Source organism: Phoxinus phoxinus (genome assembly GCF_949152265.1).
Source record: "Phoxinus phoxinus genome assembly, chromosome: 8".
Classification (NCBI taxonomy): domain Eukaryota; kingdom Metazoa; phylum Chordata; class Actinopteri; order Cypriniformes; family Leuciscidae; genus Phoxinus; species Phoxinus phoxinus.
The window spans coordinates 28,340,193-28,362,481 of record NC_136883.1 but is presented as its reverse complement, the minus strand read 5'-3'; the positions used below and the strand labels follow the sequence as shown (position 1 = coordinate 28,362,481).

Below are 22,289 nucleotides of genomic sequence, written 5' to 3'. Positions count from 1 at the left end.
AACCCAGAATTTCCACTTTTGAGATATAAAGAACAATTCATTTAAATTTTACTGAAATATCCAGTGATTTTGTGAAAAGATTGTTTAATGAGTACATGAATCCTGCTATTCATTTTCATTTTAGTTCAGAAATTCTACAAAATATAGAAACAAACACTGTTATGATTAGCTAACCTCTGTTAGTTAATCGTGTTTTTCATAATATGTTCCCCACTTCCCTTTAAGAAAGACGTACCACAAATGAAGCAGGTGGTCTTCAGAATTTCTTCCTTTCTCTGTTTCTCACTCCTCAGGTCAGCGAAAGTGTCAATGATCACACCAAAGATGAGGTTCAATACAATGATGATGACAATGAAGAAGAACAAGAGGTCGAACACGACACGTGCCGGGAACATGGGCTCCTGAGGATCAACAGCGAGGGGGTTATAAATTAAGATTTTACTTTATATATTTCGGCTGTAAAAGTGAAATATTACAAAATAAGTCCTAAATGCAGTTTATCATCAAATTATTGATCAGCAGTTTTCAATCATCCACAAAAAAGATCGCTTCAAAGAATATAGACAGATATGAATGCAGGGGTCTGTAAAAGCATGATGTACAGATGCCTGCGTGGATTATACTGACAGTATTAGTGACGCCACGAAGGATTTATTGGCGTATCTCATGTCTGAATGTGTTGCGTTGATGATATTCTGTTCACCTCTTTGGAGAGCTTGCGCAGAACATCTGCGATTCCTCCCCCGTTTCTCAGCCCGTGGTTCAGAACCGTAATGATGCACATCAGCAGGGTGTCACACACACGCTCTGTACCATCTTCATCCGCTTCTTCCACTGGGATGAACACACACACAAATATACAGACATAGATAACATAATAGTGTTAAACATTTGTAACTATATATTCAAGAATATTATACAATTATACAATATATATTTATGCACAAAAAAAAAAAAACATTATATATATATATATATATAATACAATATTATATATATATATATATATATATACACACAATATTTTATATATATATATATTTTATATATATATATATATATATATATATATATATATATATTATACAATATAATATATATATATATATATATATATATATATATATATATATATTATACAATAATATATATATATATATTATACAATATTATATATTATATATATATATATATATAGAGATATATATATATATATATATATATATATATATAGAGAGAGAGATATATATAGATAAACATACATACATAAATATTTCTTTATTTTGATTTCTACTTATCTATTCAGATTAATTATTTTATATTCAGGATTTTTACTTATATATTTAGACTTATAATTAGATATTCTGATGAATTACTTAATATTGAGGATATTACTTATTTATATAATTCAGTCTTATAACTATATTTTACTTGTATGTTTAGATTTATAGTTATTCAGAATTATTATTATATTTAAGATATATTTCTTTAAATATTTACATTTAAAATGATAAATTCAGATTTTTTTTTTTAGAATCATTCATATTTATAAATTCATATTGCTCCATCAATAAATCATTCCATTTATTCATCTATCCATCACATGCAAATAACAGGGATTTTTAATAATGGCCTCAGACTTTTGGCCCCACTGTAATCTATATACACAGTTTGAGAAGGCCATTAGACTTTTAAAAGAAAGTGTGCAGGAGCAGAGACTTAGAAAAGACACATCAACAAAGTAAGAAAGACAGGAAGATTGAAGGAGTGAGCGTGGAAAGGTAAGTAAGGAATACATGAGAGACACCGAGATGGAGACAGTGAGGGAGAGGTCAAAGAAAGAAAGAAAGAGGGTGAGCGTGTGAGAGAAAGAGTGCGCACGTGTTGATATCTAGAAGTACAGGTGATCTTTAAAGACTCCCAGGGCAAAGCAGAAAAAAAACAGCACATGAGTCATCTCCTCAACACACACACACACACACACACACACACACACACACACACACACACACACACACACACACACACACACACACACACACACACACACACACACACACACACACACACACACACACACACACACACACACACACACACACACACACACACACACACACACACACACACACACACACACACACACACACACACACACACACACACACACACACACACACACACACACACACACACACACACACACACACACACACACACACACACACACACACACACACACACACACACACACACACACACACACACACACACACACACACACGTCATCTCAGCACCTTAACCTCTATAATAAATACACAGGACCAGCCTTTCACAAACATACACTTCAAAAACCATAAACACAAGCACACACAAATCACACGACATGCCGCCACTAACGCAGTTTATGCTAGAACATTCAGCTGAAGGGTGAGACAGGTTAAATCAAGAGAAACTGCAGTGCTGCACAGTAAATGCTGAATTATTCTTGATGTATTTCTCAATGCGACATTCAAACTACACAATTAAATCCACGAGTCCAGGATTTTACAGTCTAACAAAACACAAGCACAGCTGTAGAATGGAAGTCCCATTTGATGGGACATCAATATGGCAAACTGTGCTTCTAAAAAGTATCACTTAAGTAACACCTAAATCACTTTTAAAAATGCATGAATGTCATTACATTAGCAAAAAAATATACCAGATCATGTGGCATCTGCAAAAACATTTCTCACAACTAAAAAACAAAGTGTCCAAATACATCTTAATTTCTCACACTATTATTATTTTATATTTCTATTTGTGAATTTTTTTGCCTGAAAAGTGTGTTCGCGCGCCATTTCTTGAACTAAATGCCACTTGGTTTGACATTTTGCTGTTTATAAGGACATTCATACATTTTAAGTGTGGCCTAACTGTCCAGAAAGTTTTTGAGGGGGGCGCTGTCACTGTAAATACAAATACAGAGGTGACTTACCGTGGTGAGAACTAAAGGCGGAGTTGGAACAGGACTCACTCAGACAGCTCATAGACTTCTTCACATTTGGCCTCTCTAAAAAACAAACACTCATCAGTTGAGTTTTTGGGTCAAAATGTTCAAATCAACATTCATAGCATGCGTTTGTGAATTTAAAAGTTTGATTTGATTCAGCTTATGGTCATTTATTTTAGTTGAAGAAGTTGAAAGTGTTTTTTCTAATGCTGTCAAATCGATTTAATCGCGATTAATCACATCTAACATAAAAGTTTTTGTTTACATAATGTGTGTGTGTATATACAGTATGTCAGTGGGTGTGTATACTGTAGACCCACACATATATTTATATATATATATATATATATATATATATACACAGTATGTGCCTATGTATATATATTGACACGTACACACACACATAGACGGATATATATATATACACACTCACATATATTATGTAAACAAAAACTTTTATGTTAGATGTGATTAATCGCGATTAATTCGAGTTGACAGCACTAGTTTTCACAATAGAAAAGCTTTATTAAATCATGTTTGTTGTGTTCCAGTGTATACGTGTGCCCTTTCTGTCCCCAGTGCTCGTGCAGTGCTGCAGTGCACAGAGGAAGTGATTACATAAGGGAGTGTGGCCACTGCTGGGTTATGCAACAGGTGCCATGTGCTAGCAGGTCCTCTCCTATCTCAACAACGCTACATGGCCATGTGTTCATATAAACACACACACACAGAATATCTTCACCGTCACGCATCCACATGTACACACTGAATTCATCGCAGATGTGCTACTCTCACTAAAAGAGACATTTTACTGGCATTCACACCAAGTCATTTACATATGCGATACGCAGGGTTGCACATTAGCACATGATAATGACTTCATCCGTGCAGAACATTTGGGAAATATGAAACGAAAGACCAAAACCACAAGTTCTATGCAATGTGCAGCTGGAAAGATAGGAGGCCATTACAGCAAAGAGCGTGACGGGGACATCATGTACACTTCATGCTTACTTAAAGAAGGGAGGTGGTCTACTTCCATAAGGAAGTCATCTTTAAAGAAGAGGAAGGCCACGATGGAAAAGAGGTAGACTAGGATGATAGCCAGAACAGCTGTGAGGAAGATGGAGCGGCCGTTCTTTGTCACACTCCTCATCACGTTTAGGAGCGTTTCCTCTCGACGCACAAGATCAAACAACTAGAGAAGAAGGAAAGACACAGGAATATTATACAAACAGGTTTACAAAAATAAATAATTTATTAAAACGCTGTTCTTTATCTTTCCATTCAAAAAAAAAAATGCATCACGGTTTCCACAAAATATTAAGCAGCACAACTGTTAATAACGATAATAATTTCATTCAGCACCAAATCAGCATATTAAAATGATTTCTGAAGCATCATGTGACACTAAAGAGTGGAGTAATGATACTGACCATTTGCTTTGTCATCACAGGAATAATTTACATTTTAAAATATATTTAAAAAAAAAATGTTTATTTCCAATTGTAATATTTCACAATATTACTGTTTTACTGTATTTTTGATCAAATAAATGCAGCCTTAGTGAGCATATAAGAAACCTTTATAAACACATTAAAAGAAAACGGTGTACACAAAAACATTTGTTTTTTATTTCTTAATGTTAAAACTAGCGCTGCCAATAGAATAAAATTAATTTGAACTAATCTCATAATTTCTGTCCAGTTTTTAGAAGCCAGAAAGAAACTGTAATAGTAAAAAAAATCTGTAAATGTGTTAAATTCTTTTATTATCTATTTAATTATTAATATCCTAAGCGAACAACTTTTACAGCCATAAAAATACATTCCTGGAGCACACTTTAAAAAAAAAAAAAGAATTAAATCAATTTCATTTATATAAAAAAAAAAATATTGAAATAAGTGTGAAATCGTACCAGGATACTGTAGAAGAACTCATGCACGAACAGACCCAGCATGCACACAATGACGTAACCGACGTGCAGAAGGAAGAAGATGTCCATGATAACTGCTTTGTACCCTCGTGTGAACGTGCCCTGGTTCCCCACAAAACTAACCAGGAACACGATTTTATTCAGCAGCTGTGAGAAGACATAAGAAGATAAAGCTACCCGACAGCAATAGATCCTTACAACAATCACATTAAACATTCTTCAATACAAACACCTTTCACACATAGCAAAGAAAAAACAACAATAAATGCAAATAACAATGCACCTAAACCATATAAATCATGCATAGTTGGGGAAAAATAGGCTTTTAATTCAATATCTTTTAAAAATGAAAGGAAAATGTTTCCATATCATTTGTTGTTATCTTCAAAGTAAGTAAATATGGGCCTGTTTATACTTGTTTTTTTCATGATCAGATAGCTATCCAATCGTGAGGAGACCAGTTGTAAATGCCCTCCGAAACGCTTTTGAGATGGATATATTATATATCCGATCAAACGACTTCAGGAGGTGGTGTAAGACTCATTCCAGACGAAACTGGACAATTGTAAATGCATCTGGTTATTGGGAGCCACATATGTAAATTTTACTTCTCCCAAAAATAAACGTGAGCGTGTTATAGGCTACAGAGAGTCAATCTGATCAGTAAACATATGAAGTGAAACGGGCCTTAAGCCTTGAATTTAGTGCAAATTCAAGCGTCACTTAGAAAGCTAGTACTTACTCAAAACCATGAGCAAGGTGAAAGAAAATATATACGGTCCGCACTTGCAGTGAGGACAAACGTGGTTTGTGGTGACTACTAGAAGATGTGGCGAGTGGCGTCTAGTATAACAGATCCCAGACTTCTAGAATCTGTTTCAGCACATGTCTCTGTTGGTCCTTCATGTGGTGCCATGATGGCCGAGGAGACGCCAGCTTGAACAGACGCAAACAGACTGACACAACAGAGGGACGTGTCAGCAGTTTGAAGGCTGGAGCTCCATTTGGCTGAGAGAGAGGCATGAAATCACTCTCATTTCTTATCTGACCGCACATCAAGCACATCAGCCGCTTCTGTCATCATACATGTAACTGACACTGATGCAAAATGGCAACGCTAGATCCTCTGCTGCCATCTTTCATATTTAGCCAGATATCGAGCGGCTTTTTGTAATTAATAGGTATTAACGATTAATCAGCAGACATGAGGTGTTAGTGGACGGTCTTTTCTAATGAAAGTCCGGTTGGTTTATAAAATGTAAAATGCACTTTGACACTTAATCAGTTCACGGACGCTGAATACCGACGGGCTAAATGAAGCGTGAATGGTTAGTAATGAATTTGCCTTACGTTGGTGGCCCCCAGAAGCAGCAGTGTGGGTCCTAAGCCCAGCGTGTAAATAGAGCGGAAGATGACGGCGACCAGGAACGCCAGGATACCTCCACGCCGGGGAAGAACAAACAATGTGAAGGTGCTCACGACCACTGCCACCCAAAGCAATACCGACAAGAATGGAGGCAAGATACCTAACAGACAAAACAAAGAACTGCATGATTTTTGGGTGAACTACCCCTTAAATTAATATCATTATGATGCAATGACTCAAATTATTAAATTATCCTTTAAACCATTAAAATTGAATCCAGAAGAATTATTTATTACAATTTTAACAACAAGAATGCCATATGAAATGTGTAGTATTTCTTTCAGAAATTCTATTTTCAAATTTTCTGGATTTCTTTTTTATTTACTACAAATGTATCATCAAAAACACATTCAAAGTAACCTTTTTTTTTTAAACAAAGTGCTGCACAACAGAGATTGGCAATTAAATGGGTTTAAAAACATGGATGAATTAAAAACATGGATGAAAAACAGTGATATACTTTTAAAATAATGTTTTAAAAACTTGTATTATTGTTATTATTTTAAGAAGTACATTCTACTGTACAATATATAATCATGTCATTTGTTCAAGTTAAACCAAACCTTTATTTCAGCAGTTTGTATTAAAGAGCTTCGTTTTTATTAAATGAAAAGGTGAAATGCTGGATTAAGTGACTCTCAGAGCAGCTCTAGATAAGTTTATATGAAACTTCACAAAAACACTACGTTGTGTACTTGAGTATGTGTAGGAGATGAAACTGTGCCGCTTATTCACACAGAATATGCAAACTCCATATCTAAATTTAATATTCACAAACACTATTCCATTTACGATTTGATGTGTATTTCTGATTTATTCATCAAATTTTTGCTAAATTCAGTGACATTCCATTTTATACAGTCAATTGAATTTTTATGAATAGATTACGTGATTCCGTTTGTGAAATCATAGGGCCATAATTATGCAACTTTTTAGTTGTCAAGAATCAAAGCCGTATACCTTCATCCCCATCATCTCCAAATGGGTAGAAAAGAGCCACAGCCAAGTTGATTAACACAGCCAAGTTAAAGGAGATACTTCCCCATAGAGATATATGTTTCGACACCCAGAAAAGTGGTGCATTATCTGCAAACACACACCAATACATCAGCATAATAACTCTGGCACAGACTCGAACTTGTGATAAATTGTTACATTTGAGCGAAGTGAAAACAACCCACTTCTTATTTTCTTCTGCCACCTCATCTCATTGTAGAGGTCATCAAACTGCTGGAAGAAGTCGTTGACCTTGCTGCCCTGGTCGTCTCGCTCTGTGGTGGTGAATACACGCACTTTTGATTCTTCTGTTAAGTACTCACAGATGTTGGGCACAGGAAACACGATCTGCTCCATTGTGCGATCATGACGAACAATCTAAAAATGCAATGAAAAAATATAGAAAAATCTCTGATGAAAGCAACGATATGTAAATAGGTCAAATGTGTCATAATAAAGTTACAGAGAAGCCATTAAATGAAGCAGTTATCTTAAACTCTCAAATTGTCGTACCTCTATCTGAGCAGTGTGGTTGGCGTAGTATCGGAGCGCTCGCTCTCCCTCGTTGCTGGGATCTAGGCCAGGTTTCAAACTCTGCTGGAGGTTTTTTTTGTGGCGTGCCAACTGGTCATAAAAATAAAATAAAACACTTCAGTCAAAACAACAGATTCAGAAACAACAGCTCCATATCAGGGTGATTCTTCAAATATGGCCACTTGTGGCCCTGTGGACTTTTAGAAAACAGACTAGTTTAAGTTTGTCTCATGTTTAAATTTGTTTTTAGTTTTTGTCTACTAATAATGTCCATCAGTGGAGAATTCTGTAAGTTTTGCTTAAAAACATGAACATTCCACAAACAGTTTCATTTTCACCTTACCTCAAATTATACGTAAAATTTTATAACATTGTTTAATGAAAATGACGAATGTGGAAATTTATTTTTTGTAATAAAATGGCCTCTATTTTGTCTTGCTAAATTTTATTTCATAGCTAGAATTTTATGTATGCTAATACACAATTATTAAGTAAAAGCAAAATGGACCATAACGGTGGCAAGATACCCAACATACAAAACAAAATTCATCCAAACATTGTGAATAACAACATTTTGTGGTAAACTAGCCCTTAAATTCAATTAGTTGCATAACAATTATTTAAAGTAATTGTAATTTTCATGAATTAAAAAAAAAGTATATTTTTAAAAACTTTTTGCATAACTAAATAAAAATTCCAACATGATTGAAAATGATGGACAGTCAAAAAAAGAAGAAGAAGAGTGTTTTCAAGTGATATTTATCTTTTTTTCTTTATTTTTCATATGAAATGTTTTTCTCATATCGAGTTTGATCTGATATGGTGGAAATAATGCTACAACCGAGGGAGTCATAATTTGTGTAAAAAATATACATAGATATAAAACACAAATTAAAATATATATATATATATATATATATATATATATATATATATATATATATATATATATATATATATATATATATATATATATAAAGGCTACTAATTTACACACACATATATATATATATATATATATTGTGAATAACAGTTTTTGACAAACGGTATATATATATACAAATGAGATATATATACATACATATATATATATATATCATTTTCACAAAATAATTATTGAAATGGTTTATGTTTATTTTATTTAGATCAAGATTTAGATGTAATAACTACATTTTATAATGGACTTTCTTAGTTTAAAATTTTAAGTCTGACTTTGAGACAATAGTACTTCAATAAAATCAACACGTTTGAAAAATAGCAACAACAAAAAAATCGAAAAAAACCTACTATTTGTTAGTTTTAATAAAAGTCAACCTCTGAGACAAAGTGCTTGAAGTTGCAGGAACACCATTAATCTATTAGTGACACATCGGTGATTTGTCTAACACAGATCACATTAGCGATTTAGAAGTTTCATAATGCCAATGCAACCCCTGGATGAGTCAATTCATAAGAGGTCAGGACTGATCAACCGGATTACTTCAAAATCAAAACATTTTAAGATGAGCCCACGCAGAAGAACTCTGATGTTTATCTCAATGACTGAATACCCACAGTGATGTGGCCAAGATTCATTAGTGAGACAACAGCATCCAGAGACAACCTAATCAAAAACAGCGCTCGGAAAATCATTTCCAACAGATGACGGGATCAAAGGGCAACGGACTATCAATATCGCTCTGCAAGATCCAAGCAATTCATTTAAGTAAAGAACCATCTCCTTAAAAAAAACAAAGTACTTTATACATAAAGGTGGCCGCTCAGTCTATTGAATCAAACTACTTACTTTTCTATTCAGTAACCAGTCTTTCTAAAAAGGCAGAGGGTCACTCTGTAACCTCAAACAAGGACAAGTCCTTGAGACAAACAAGCAATCATTCCACACCCTCAGCTTTCCTTCATCGCATAATGGCCTTAACACGGTAAATAGGAGCGAGGGATTTACATGCTTGTTTTCGCACACATTGAAAGAACACAAAAGATGTGCGCATTGAGACACTGAAGGTGAAATCACTTTGTCTCCTCACTGAGGTCTAAGCCAAAAATGTTTACAGTGTTCTTTTCATTTCAGATCAAAGCTACAGTAACATCAGGAATCTGTTTATGAGAGCTGGATGAGAGCAAGACACGCAATAGAGAGCTAAACTGACACCAAACAATGTCATTTACTTTGTCATGTACCCAGTAAACACAGGAGGATCTTGTATTTGGCAGTTGTTTTTTCAGCACTGTAGCGAACAAAAAAAACACGCCAACAATGCTGAGCAAACAAAAAGAAATTGAAACCACAATGGAAAAAAGGACATGGGAATGTTCTTTGTCAAAACCGTTTACAGTATCACTATTCAATTGACCTTCCTGAGGTACGAAGTAAATTTACACACATTTCTACGTGACAATCCAAGAATGTTTACAGAGCGCTCTCTCACGAACATAAGTTTCATGAATAAACTATTTTAAAAATTACATTTTTAAATAGAACATTTAATTGTTGCCAAAACCGACATTTCAAACCATCCGCAGCATTATGCAACTACATTTGTTTTTGTGTTCTGGGTGGTTACTTGATAGAAAACTGTAAATTCAAAGTATGAACAATTGCAACAGTGACACTTGCCTTAGCAAACACCACTAATTAAAAATAAATGTCAGTAATCATTAATAAATGTACATGTTTAATCAATGTTTAAGCACCTATTAATATAAGATGTAATATAAGTCTCAGGTGTCCCCAGTATGTGTCAGTTTGTATGTGTCATGTGAAGTATCAGCTCAAAATACCCCAAAAATCATTTATTATAGCATGCCCAAAACGCCCCTTTTTAATTTTGTTTTCGTGTGTCTATCTTTAAATGCAAATGAGCTGCTTCTCCCTGCCCCCCTTTCCAGAAGAGGTGTGCCTTTACAGATTGTGCCTCAGATACTCCGGCAACAACAAAACTGGACAAACAACACGGGGCCATTTCCACACAGCTGCTTTTCCATTATTTTCTATGTTAAAATGCACTATACAGACTTTGCATTGTTGAGGCACACTTTTTAGAAGTTAAACTTTTAACTTTAGTGCTGCATTTTTAGAATGCCGTTTCCTGCGCGAGACACTGTGAAGATTCGAGACACGAGCGCAATGGTCAACCACATCTGCCTAGCGCGTTTACATAGAAAAGCAATGGAAAAGTAGGGCAGTGGAATGGAAAAACGTGTTCGGTGTTCAATGATACAGCCAACAACAGAACATTTAGATTGATCATGTAGTTGAGAGACATTCTTGTGTTTCCACTAGCGAGGATATAAACATGGTGGACGGTGTACAGCTCACTCAGGGGAGGATCTAAGCTAATAGGTTAGATTCGGTCACCAGTCTTGACGTCACAATGTGTAGAAAATACGAACGACTCATTTTAACACACTATTAATGCTTTATGGGGAATATAAAAAAAAAGGAGTACCGGTAGGTGGATTTACACCATTATAGGTCGACACACATTAATGTTCAAACACCATGTAAAAGTGAATGTTGCATATTAGGTCCCCTTTAAAGTAATTTCTGTTTATTTATTTCTCAGTGCCAGTGAAATTAGAAAATAAGGGATTATTCCTTTCCTTTGACTCCCTCTCCTTCTTTCTCTGCTCGATTTTTATGTCCTCAGGCCCTGCTTGTTTTCTAATAGTGAGAATTTACACAGGAAAATGAGACTGACAAACATTGTGCAAATGGTCCAAGTGAAGTAGAATCTCCCCAACTAGATCATATAGTCATAGCCGTCTCAAAACCGTTGTCAATCTAAAATAGCCAAAGGGTCTGCGTAAAAAAAAGTCTTGAATTTTATACAAAAATATCACTGAACCTATGGCAAGTGTTTGCAATAGCAAAGCTTACAGTGAGAGAACTATGCATACTTGTACTGGTGTTCTCTCTCAGTCGTCTGTGTAATGTGATTTGTTTTGTGTTTGAAAATACCGAGATAAATGAACACCTGAAGTAATGTCATTATGAAAGCAGCCAGATATAAACTGTCTGGCAGATGGCTGAGGCTGTGGAAGTGAAAGAGAAGATTGAAACTGAGAAATGCACAACTTGAGAATTTCCTCACAAGGGGCCTTCAAGGGTTATTTCACCCAAAAATGAAAATTCTGTTGCTAATTACTCGGAAATGACACAAATTAAGATACTTTTAATGAAATCTAATAGCTTTCTGTCCCTCCATTGACAGCAATGCAACTACCATTTTGACGCTTCAAAAATTTAGTAAAACTAATCCATATGAATTGAGTGGTTTAGTCAAAATTTTAAAAAGTGACTTGATCGCTTTATAAGATGAACAGATTGAATTTAGGCTTTTATTCATATATAAATTAGCCTGGAAATCCAGACCTAAATCTGAAAGATTAATGAAAATCGTCCAGCTCGAGGGGCGGCACCAACCATGCATTTGAAAATCTCACCGCACGCAATTGGCTAACACTACGACCAATCACAACAATACACGGGGTGACGCATCACTAAGCCCCATGCGTTTAGCTTCCAGCGGAGTAGTAGTGGGAAGTTCGGATCATTTTACTGACTCGGGTATTTGAATCTCGTTCAGCAAAATGAACGAATCTTTTTTCGAGTAATTTCGTTCATTTCGGCATAATATAATTAAAATGTCATGTTAAATAGCGCAACACATAGTACTTAGGAAACCGTTGATTACATTTGAAAAGTTGGGTCCAACTTAAGCTATACTCGCTATAAGAGTAACTCGCTGAGCAAATTTAACTTGTGCTCTCGCGAGAACTCTGGATTTCCAGGGTACATATAACTGGTAGTTGCGTAGCTGTCAATGGAGGAACAGAAAGCTCTCAGATTTCATCAAAAAGATCCTCATTTGTGTTTTGAAGATGAACGACAGTCTTATGGGATTGGAACGACATGAAGGTGAGTAATTAATGAAATAATTTTTGGGTGAACTATCCCTTTAACCCTTCTTCAGAGGCATTTTTTTAAATGGCGAAAAGCATGTTGATGGCCATGAACTACTCGCAAACTTTCAATCTAATCCTCCGTTATCTTCAGTAGGTTTGTGCTTTTAACAGATATTGCAATGTGTTCTATCACTTCACTAAATGTTATATTGTCACATATAGTACCAGCGTTTCCCAACATTTTCATTATGCTCAAGTACCCTTAATCTCCACCAATCAATGCTGTACTGATTAGTTATCATAGCCAGCTAAATATTCCATTTTAAAGGTTTAACAAAGCAAAATGTCAGTCTTTCTAAGTACCCCTGATGTAAACAAAGACCTGCTTGGTAGCTCACATTAAACATTTAAATCTTACCTGATGGGCCAGGATGAAGATGTTGTGGCCAACATCTTTAGGTTTGATGTGATCTGATGTCTCTTGATCAATCTCACTCTCTTCTCCTTGAACGTAAGCCTCCTTCATCACATCAACCTGTAGATGTGACGTCAGAGCATTACTGCATTTATGGCACAGAACAGACATGTTTTGGCTGATAACAGATGATCTAAACCATATTTATTGATTGCACACCAGTTCGTTCAGGTACTAAGAATGCTGATATACAGTATCATCCAACAGCAGCAATATTATATGATCCTGATGAGCTCACCAGTTCATTGGGTCTCATCTTGTACAGGATCTTCTCCGCATTCTCGCTGTCATGACGACTCTCCATGATGGCCAAGAGAAGTTTAGATGCATTGTTCTGATTGTTAATTGTAAAGAAAAGAGCCTCTTTAGAATAAATTACTGTGAAGTTAAGAATATTCACACATTTTTCTCCTGGTGCTTAAAGTGCAGATGTTTTTACATGCCAAATCAAAAAATTTGCAATGCTTCCAAACAATTTGTTATCTGTAAAATTGTATTATAAATCAATTGCCCCCTTATTCAAAATACGTGATTAACTGGAAACAAACAAGTACCTTCAGCTCCAGTACAAGGTCAAGTCGGTTCTTTCCCAACGGATCAATTGGATTCACAATGAGCGCAATGATGATGTCAATGCCGTTTGACTCATGCCTTGCTATGCAAGACTGTGGAGGAGGAAATACACAATCTATGATACCAAACTATTATTTATCAAGTCTTAGACATTTAGAAAAGACTTATTTTTGCATCTTTAATAAAGCTAGAAATAAATACATTTTGGAACCAAATCTAACACTTGGACACATTTTCCAATGAGGATGATGTTACAATCAATACCTGGTTTTCATGGCAAGGACCCTGGCAGTACTCTGTGATGGTCTCAAGCGTCTGTATGACCAGGTATACGTTACTCTCATTAATGTAGAGCCCCAGCAGCCCTAGTCCTCCCGTTGTGCTGCCACAGATACAGTCAAGAAACTGCAACGTCTCACACACCAGGTTATAATTGGTTTTGTTGCTCTGATCTCGCAGAAAGTTCTGTATACAAGAGAACAGAAAGATTTGGACTAATAACTCAAGTCGAGTCCTGAGTAGCAGTAATTAGCATCTCAATTCAGACAGACTCGTCCATAACTAGGCCAGGGGTCCCTTGAGATGTTTATCTGCACAACAAAAATTGTTACTTTTCAAACATCAAGGTGCTTTTTGTTCTCACAATGGAAAAGGACTAATTTAAAGCCCTATGATTTTTGACACTGTAAAGGCAGCGTCACTGGTTTTCACTTCTAAGCACACTGGAATGGTTTACTTTACAGTCAAACAAACTAAAGCTGAGAAAAATTGGACGAATAAAAATGAGAGAAGATTTGCATCACCTACCTGCAAGTCCCTGTTGTGATTCTCACAGAGCAGCTGAAGGAAGCGTAGGATGGGTTTCATGATGATGATGGCCTGGCTCATCTGAGTCTCCTCCACCACGTCCTCCATCCCGTCCTGTCCCGACACCATCGGCTCCATCTCGGGGTCCAATTCCCGGCGATAGATGCTGTAGGCCTTTGAGGTGACCGAGGAGGCATCTTTAAGCTGACCCCGCATCTCTTCTCTGAGGTGTAAGGAGCCTCGAACTTCATAAGACAAGAGAGAATTAACTTCTGATTATTAAATTGTTACGGAATCAGTTTTGTTTAGTATTCATCAATATCTTGAATTAGCTTTTATTTTTATATTTTCATTTTAAAAAATTGTTTCCTACATTTAAGTTATTTTTTTTTAAGGTATTTTTTTAAAATATATTTCTATTTATATTTGTTTTAGTTGTAAAATAAAATTGTTGTTTTATAATTTTTGTAATTATTTTGTTTCGGTTATTATCCAAGGAAACATTTCATTTATGTTTTTTAATTTTTTTTGTATTTCAATAACTCAATTATTTTGAATTAATTTAGTTTTAGTTAACTATAACAACATTGTATGGGATGTAATATTAAAGAATATTTGCAAAACATTATTCAAAGATCAATTCAAATTCCATCATCCATACTAGGTACTGTACCTGTAAGTACTTTAGACAAAATATATTTATGAATATCACAACATCAAGCAATATATCAGACAATCAAGAGCTGTGATTCGGTCATAAGCATAAAGCCACAGGCTGATATTTATTGGAATTACTTTTATATTATAGTTCAATAAACAGGTTGTTATAGAATATTTAACAACTTAAACTCAGAGACAATATTACAAGCTATGACAATAATATTTTCAAATAAAACCAGACACAATCTGATGAATCAGCACTACTGAACGATTTGCTTAAGCAAATTAATCTATATTCACTCAATCATGAGTGAATCAGTGTTTTCAAACAAATCGGTTGAGGAACTGACTTCGTGATTGATTCACTCAAAGACAGTCTCTTGTTGACCTAGTGCATAATAATTCATTTTAAGTCCCAAAACTATATGCAAATCTTTAAACATAAAAACTTTACGTGCAAATGTGGATTGTTAAATTTAAACTTAAACTGAAAACCCGATATTGATAGACTAAGCCCCCCTTAATGTCTATAGTGGTAAGAAACACCCGACAATGTATATATATCTTCAATAAATGACAAATTCTTGCAGGATATACGGATTAAGTTCTCTTCAGCATGCTAGAGAATTGATATACCAATCCAAAGTCATCCATGAGAAGTCGTAGATACTCCTTTTGAAGGAAATATATATTTTTGGTTGTTTTTGGATACATATTAAGACACATTTGAATATTATTATTCAAAACTTAATTGCCATGTAACTGTCAACAACATTTCTCCTTATCAAACAATCATGTCTCTTGCACCACACTGTTTGACTAGGCGAATGTGATCTCTTTCCTCTCTCGATGAGAAGTGTTAAAGAAAACCCAGCTTTTTAACAGCAGGCCTTTGATAAAGCGCCAGCTACCCCTCACATGACCTCATGTGACAGGATATGGAGCACAGCAGTTGAAATGGGGACAGATACTATTCATATGCCCGATTGTTCCTTCATTTACGCTGCCTCCGGCCTGAACTGCAATCACATGATTAGCTATGCATTAAGGCACACTTGTTTGTGATAAACAGGCTATTCACAGGACCAATGACATACTTTTAGTTCAGACATAGCACATCATTTAGAGAGTCTAGGTCATTCTTTTTAGGTCCAAACATGATAAAGCAGAACACTGCAATTAGGACACATCTCTATTTTCAGCAAGAGACTAAAAGTGATTTCTAAAGGTTTATTTTTAGGCTTTAAGACATCACACCTGGTTTGTGGTCTTTTGCGGCCTTCCTTTGTTGGAGATACATTTCCACCAAGGCACCAAAGTTAGAAAAACAGCAACATTTAATTTTTCAGTTATTTTACTTCGACCCGAGAGAGAGAGAGAGCTTGATGTTTAAATGCAGCATCTTAGTGAGTATATACAAAATAAGTCCATAGCCCACAGCTGTTTAAAATAGGGATGCACCGAAATTTTTGCCATTTTGGCCGAAAGAGAAAAATGTCAGAAAATATATGGCTCCCCGCCCCTCGCTCAAGTTTCAGTCTCGCCGGTATCACTGCGAGTTATGATGCTCTGCTCAATATTCCGCTGTGCAAAGCTCAGCTGCTTACGGCCCATGCGAACGCTCCACCCATGTACCGCTCATTCTCATTGGAAAAGCAACGACCACTCAAATAATGCGCCAAAATGAAATGTCTATGAAGTAGTGGGTCTATACTTGTTTCTGACTGCAATAGCCCTAATGTGATGTAACATGGTGTATATAGTCATGCTGGGAAACACTGGGAAAACCACGTTAGCCTCTCGTTCACTGATCTGCTCACATACTCTGATAATAATAGCTTTGGACTATAGATTATTTGAATAATTGGTCAAAAAGTAAATCTGTTAAATCTGATTGTTGATAGAATAATACATTGAGATATAATATTAATATATTTTCTGTCCAATTTTAGTGTTACTTTCAATAAAAGTGTGGTTATTTTTTTTGTATTGACTTGTATTTTTTATTATTCAGTATCATTAAAAAGTACAATATCAATACACTTATACAAAAAAGCTAATTTAAAATAAAAAAGCCAAAAAAGCCTTTTTAAAAAGCGTTTTCAGCCAAATTTTCATTCAGACCATTTATCAACCTTGTATTGAAATAAATAAATCTGTTATCCATGGCAAATCTTTAGATATACTGTATTATCTCTGATCTCATTTACAGTATTTTAGTATGAAGCATGAACTTCTGAAAACATACAAAGAAACATTCCCGAGTCAATCTCAAAAAGAAAATAGAAGGGGGGGGGGGGAGAGGGAAAAAAAATATATAATAAGAAAATAAATAAATAAATAAATAACTTGCTTGATTTCATTAAAGCAAACTATTATTATACTGTTCTGTTGATTTTGGGGTGAAATATGACCCAACATTTCTTCATACTTTTCAGCATATTCACCTTCTATGGTCTTAAAAAAAACTTTTTTCCAATGAAAGAAAGTGGAAGTTCACCTTTCTTATATCTGATTCCAGAGCCTTCTCCTTCCTCTTCTCTCTTCCTGCAGCTGAGCTCAAACATGTTGACTGACACACTGGAGCGGATCTCTTTCTGAGCCTGCTCCATGCGGTCATAGAAGACCTTGAAGAACTTCTCGGACTTCTTCTGCTTGTGCAGTTGATGGTAGAAAGAGTTCTGCAGGGAGACATGAAGGAAATGACATCATCTGGATCTTATGGATGCCATGCTGTGAAAGTGTAACATCACCTTTATATACCTGAATCTGTGTATTCCCTCCTCTCAGCAGTGCAATGCCCAGCAGAATGCTTTCCTCAAATATACGGTCATTCTTAGTGCTGACGATGAGGTCGATGACCAGCTCGGACGCTCCCACGTTATCCAGCGCACACTGGATGTCTGCTACGCTAGTGCCTGGCTTATCGGAGTCCTGCCCAGGAGAGCCACCTAGGCACACATGTACACAGAAACACACTGTTGAGTCAGGATGTATATGGTGAGCGGACTGTGCTTCTTCTAATGGTCATCTGTGTACCAGACCTCCAGATGAAGAACTGCTCCCGCCGCTGTAATCCAGGGCTTTGTTGTGGGGCCGCTGGTTGCCAAAGTAGTGTGTAAGGAGACTCTTCCTCAGTGTGGTACCCTGAGGAAACAACAGAGAAAGGCAGTTGAGTCATCCTCAAAATATGGCATGTTACATGTCTTTAGATTTTTCAGTCATGAAAATTATTCTAAATGTTCAAGAAACCCCATATATAGGTAGACAGACGTACAGTTCTATAACTTTTATTATCAAATTATTAAAACCTTTATTATAGTTAAATAATATGATTTTGTTTAAAGAACAGAACTGTACATATATTTTTTCTTTATATATATATATATATATATATATATATATAGAATCAGTGCTTCATGTAAATGGGCGGAGCTAAAGAACTATTTTGGAGTGTGTTGCTTTTTCAACTCTCTGGTGTAGATTTCCGTCCAGCATCATGGGTAATGTGGTTTTTAACCAGCAATTCAACTGTTAAACACTGTCATTTTAAAAATAAGCTGAAATAATGCGGGCTGACGGCTTCGGCATAGGCAACCATGAATTAACAACCTCGTAGCTCACAGTAGGTCTGTCTTTAAAGGTTAATAAGTTACTGTTTAAAATGAATTTGCCAATGGCAAAAATGAATGGAGTTTTTACTTCAGGAACCCAACTGTTGCACTCTATTATTTTCAGGGAAATGCACGGCTAAAGTAGTTCCGCGCAGGTCTTGACCGCGTTACATGCTCCTTTCACATCACCAAATTATTTCATTTATTTATAAAGTCCTTACGGCCTACAACAGCAAAATAACCAAAACCCACAACGACACTGACCAAGCAAATAAATATAGTAAACAATAGGATAAAAACAACAAATTATTTCCATGTTTTTGTCACAAAATAACAGACCTGTTCTTGAAGCAGATAAACTTACAGTTTTGCTACTAGTAGAGACGCTACTGCCGAACACTGTTGTAATTCACAAGCTTAATCTCTCTCTCTCTCTCTCTCTCTCTCTCTCTCTCTCTCTCTCTAATAATAGCATTAATATCTGCATTAGTCTGCTATCAGTGGCTGAAGCTTCTGTTACTAGCTCTAAAATTACATTTTGGATTTAGCAATGGAGGTGTGTGATTAGATGCGTAAGAAATTAGGGTTAGGAGTTTTAAGAACAAAAAGCTGACAAATGTCTTGAAATACATCATCTGAACAATATTTTAATTTTTTAATAATTCAACAGGCCGGAATCAATTATTTCTTACTAATAATAAAAAACGTTGAGCACCAAATCAGCATATTAGAATGCTCTCCGAAGGATCATGTGACACTGAAGACTGGAGTAATGATGCTGAAAATTCATGAATATTTTACATTTAAAAATGTATCCAAATAGAAAACAGTTATTTAAAGTTGTAAATGGTTTTACTGTATTTTTGATCAAATAAATACAGCCGTGGTGCGCATAAGAGACTTGTAGAAATAGAACTAAGTGGATCTTAATCTGTACTGAACCCTGAACATTCCTTTAAGTATTTTTATTAAAAACAAAATTGTTGACAACCTACTGCAAATATTCATAGCAAACTCAGTTTTTCTGAGAGTGTGAAGAAGGGAGTGCTTCATTTCCTGTCCGTTTTGATTCCCTTCACACTTACACGTGTTTTCCTCCCAACTGTGTTGGATAAAAACACACACTCACATGGGAGAACTTTTACATAACTAGTATAAACTGTAGTAATTGCTGTAATTATGCCAGAAGTGTAGCGAAACCTCAGGGAGGCAGAGGGTAGACAGCGAGTGCTGAAGGTAGAGAGCAGACGGCTGCCTTGAAAATCTGTTTCCCAGTGGGAGAGAAACTGAACGTGTGAAAAAGACAGAGGGTGGGGGGGAGAGTGGCTGGCATAGAGACCAAGAGCGAGCGAGAGAGAGAGATAGATCAACACAGCGAGAGAGAGAGAGAGAGAGTTATGTAACACCTGGTGGCGGCTTGCTGAGAGATCACGAGGAAGACACGGCGGAAGGAGCGGGATGGTTTACTGATTGTCTCTCCCTTCCTTTGTCTCCTGGCCGAATGGTTTTTATTTTCTTTGTATCCTTCCTGCCTGTCCATTCTCTCGCTTTTATACATCTGGTTGGTAATGGTTGCAGCTATTTTTCTGTGTTTTTGAGTTTGGAGAGAGAAAGACTGTTCACGTGGTCACTGTTTAATTACGATTGACAACCGTATTTATCAACAGGTGTGACTCTCGGTTTGTCCTGTTCTTTCGACACCTTGTAGGACTGGCTTAAATATCAATTGTATGAAATATCAAAGATGACCACTTTCATTAGACCAGAAATTCATAAATGACATTTCATAAAGGAGTCCCAAATCAAATCAAATCAAATCAAATAATAAATGAATAAAACAATCAAATTACAATGAAAATAATTAATTAAATTAAATAATGAAATTGTCTAATAACAAAACATATTAAATGAATAAATGATAAAAAGTAATAAAAAAATGAAATAAAACAAAAAATGTAAATGTGTATATATATATATATAATTAAATCATAAAACAATTCAACAATCAAAAAAATAAAAACAAATGAAATAAAACTAAAACAATTAAAAAATATAAACAAATTAAATAATAAAACAATTTAACAATGAAACAGTAAAAAAGAAAAAGAATATTATAATAAAAAAAAAATATTTCAGGTCATCAATATGTTAGTTTACTTTTAAATCATACAGTATTTAACTTTTCGGGATAATCTACTAAAAATATTGTGAACAAATTCTACACATTTTGTCGATTTAAATCCCAGAATGACAATGTCCCTCCAACAAACACCACCTGCAACCGACTAGCTAACAGTAAATCAGGGATCTTGAATCCCCTGTGGGCATCAAGAAACAAGTAATGTGGCAGACAAGCAATGACATTTTACTCACTTTACCCTTCTACACTGTTGCACAGGAGGATAATGAAACCCAGGGTGGCTGTGTGGCCATGCATGCGCTGACACAAGACTGACAAACTGCCACAGAGAGAAGACACTTTTCTCTCTCACTCTGACAAGCACGTGTTGTTGCTGTTCCCACTCTCAGTAAACACCCATCAGCAGTCAGCACAGACAGTGTCTGCTTCAACTGTCTGGACCAACCATCACACACACACATTCGGTTTCACTATCTTTGTGGGGACTCTCCATAGGCTTAAATATTTTTATACTGTACGAACTGTATATTCGATCCCCTAACGCTAACCCTGCCCATCACAGAAAACAATCTGCATTTTTACATTTTCAAGAAAACATAATTTAGTATGTTTATTAATCTATTTCCCTTGTGAAGACACACACACACACACGTGCTATTTTTCCAAAAATTAAATCTGTCATAATTTATTCACCCCATATGTTGGTTTCAAACTTACTTTCTTCTGCAGAACACAAAATAATGTTGGTAACCAAACAGTTTTGGTGACAACTGACTATATCTGACAACTGACTATATTTCAAATCTTCCATTTATGTCTAAAATACTTGAAAAAGTTGTGTCCGCTCAACTGTGCTCTTTCTTGCAAGAAAACGATATCTATGAAAAGTTTCAGTCTGGATTCAGGCCACATCATAGCACAGAAACTGCGCTGGTTAAAATTACAAATGATTTACTTTTAGCTTCTGACCAAGGCTGTATCTCAATACTAGTTTTACTCGATCTTAGCGCTGCGTTTGACACTATAGATCATAAAATACTCTTAGATCGACTTCAAAATTACACTGGTGTTCAGGGACAGGCATTAAGCTGGTTTAGATCGTACCTATCAGACCGTTACCATTTTGTCCATTTAAATGGGGAAAAATCAAAGATAACGTCAGTAAATTATGGAGTGCCGCAAGGATCTGTATTAGGCCCCCTGCTATTCTCAATTTATATGCTGC

The 22,289-nt window shown here is 35.6% G+C and overlaps 1 protein-coding gene across 1 annotated transcript in view; it reads right to left on the bottom strand.

The window, feature by feature from the left end:
- Positions 1–22,289, bottom strand: part of itpr2 (inositol 1,4,5-trisphosphate receptor, type 2) — an 89,989-nt gene that overhangs the window by 14,899 nt on the left and 52,801 nt on the right. Inside the window, exons 38-54 of the mRNA XM_079621073.1 lie at positions 18,355–18,457; positions 18,074–18,261; positions 17,811–17,991; positions 14,651–14,895; positions 14,108–14,308; positions 13,825–13,935; positions 13,509–13,604; positions 13,214–13,330; positions 7,867–7,977; positions 7,539–7,731; positions 7,318–7,443; positions 6,282–6,457; positions 4,914–5,078; positions 4,010–4,193; positions 2,981–3,055; positions 704–834; positions 236–401 (exon numbers count right to left, since the gene is read on the bottom strand). Coding sequence (XP_079477199.1) covers positions 236–401; positions 704–834; positions 2,981–3,055; positions 4,010–4,193; positions 4,914–5,078; positions 6,282–6,457; positions 7,318–7,443; positions 7,539–7,731; positions 7,867–7,977; positions 13,214–13,330; positions 13,509–13,604; positions 13,825–13,935; positions 14,108–14,308; positions 14,651–14,895; positions 17,811–17,991; positions 18,074–18,261; positions 18,355–18,457 — 2,569 coding nt within the window. The remainder of the gene's footprint in view (positions 1–235; positions 402–703; positions 835–2,980; positions 3,056–4,009; positions 4,194–4,913; positions 5,079–6,281; positions 6,458–7,317; positions 7,444–7,538; positions 7,732–7,866; positions 7,978–13,213; positions 13,331–13,508; positions 13,605–13,824; positions 13,936–14,107; positions 14,309–14,650; positions 14,896–17,810; positions 17,992–18,073; positions 18,262–18,354; positions 18,458–22,289) is intronic.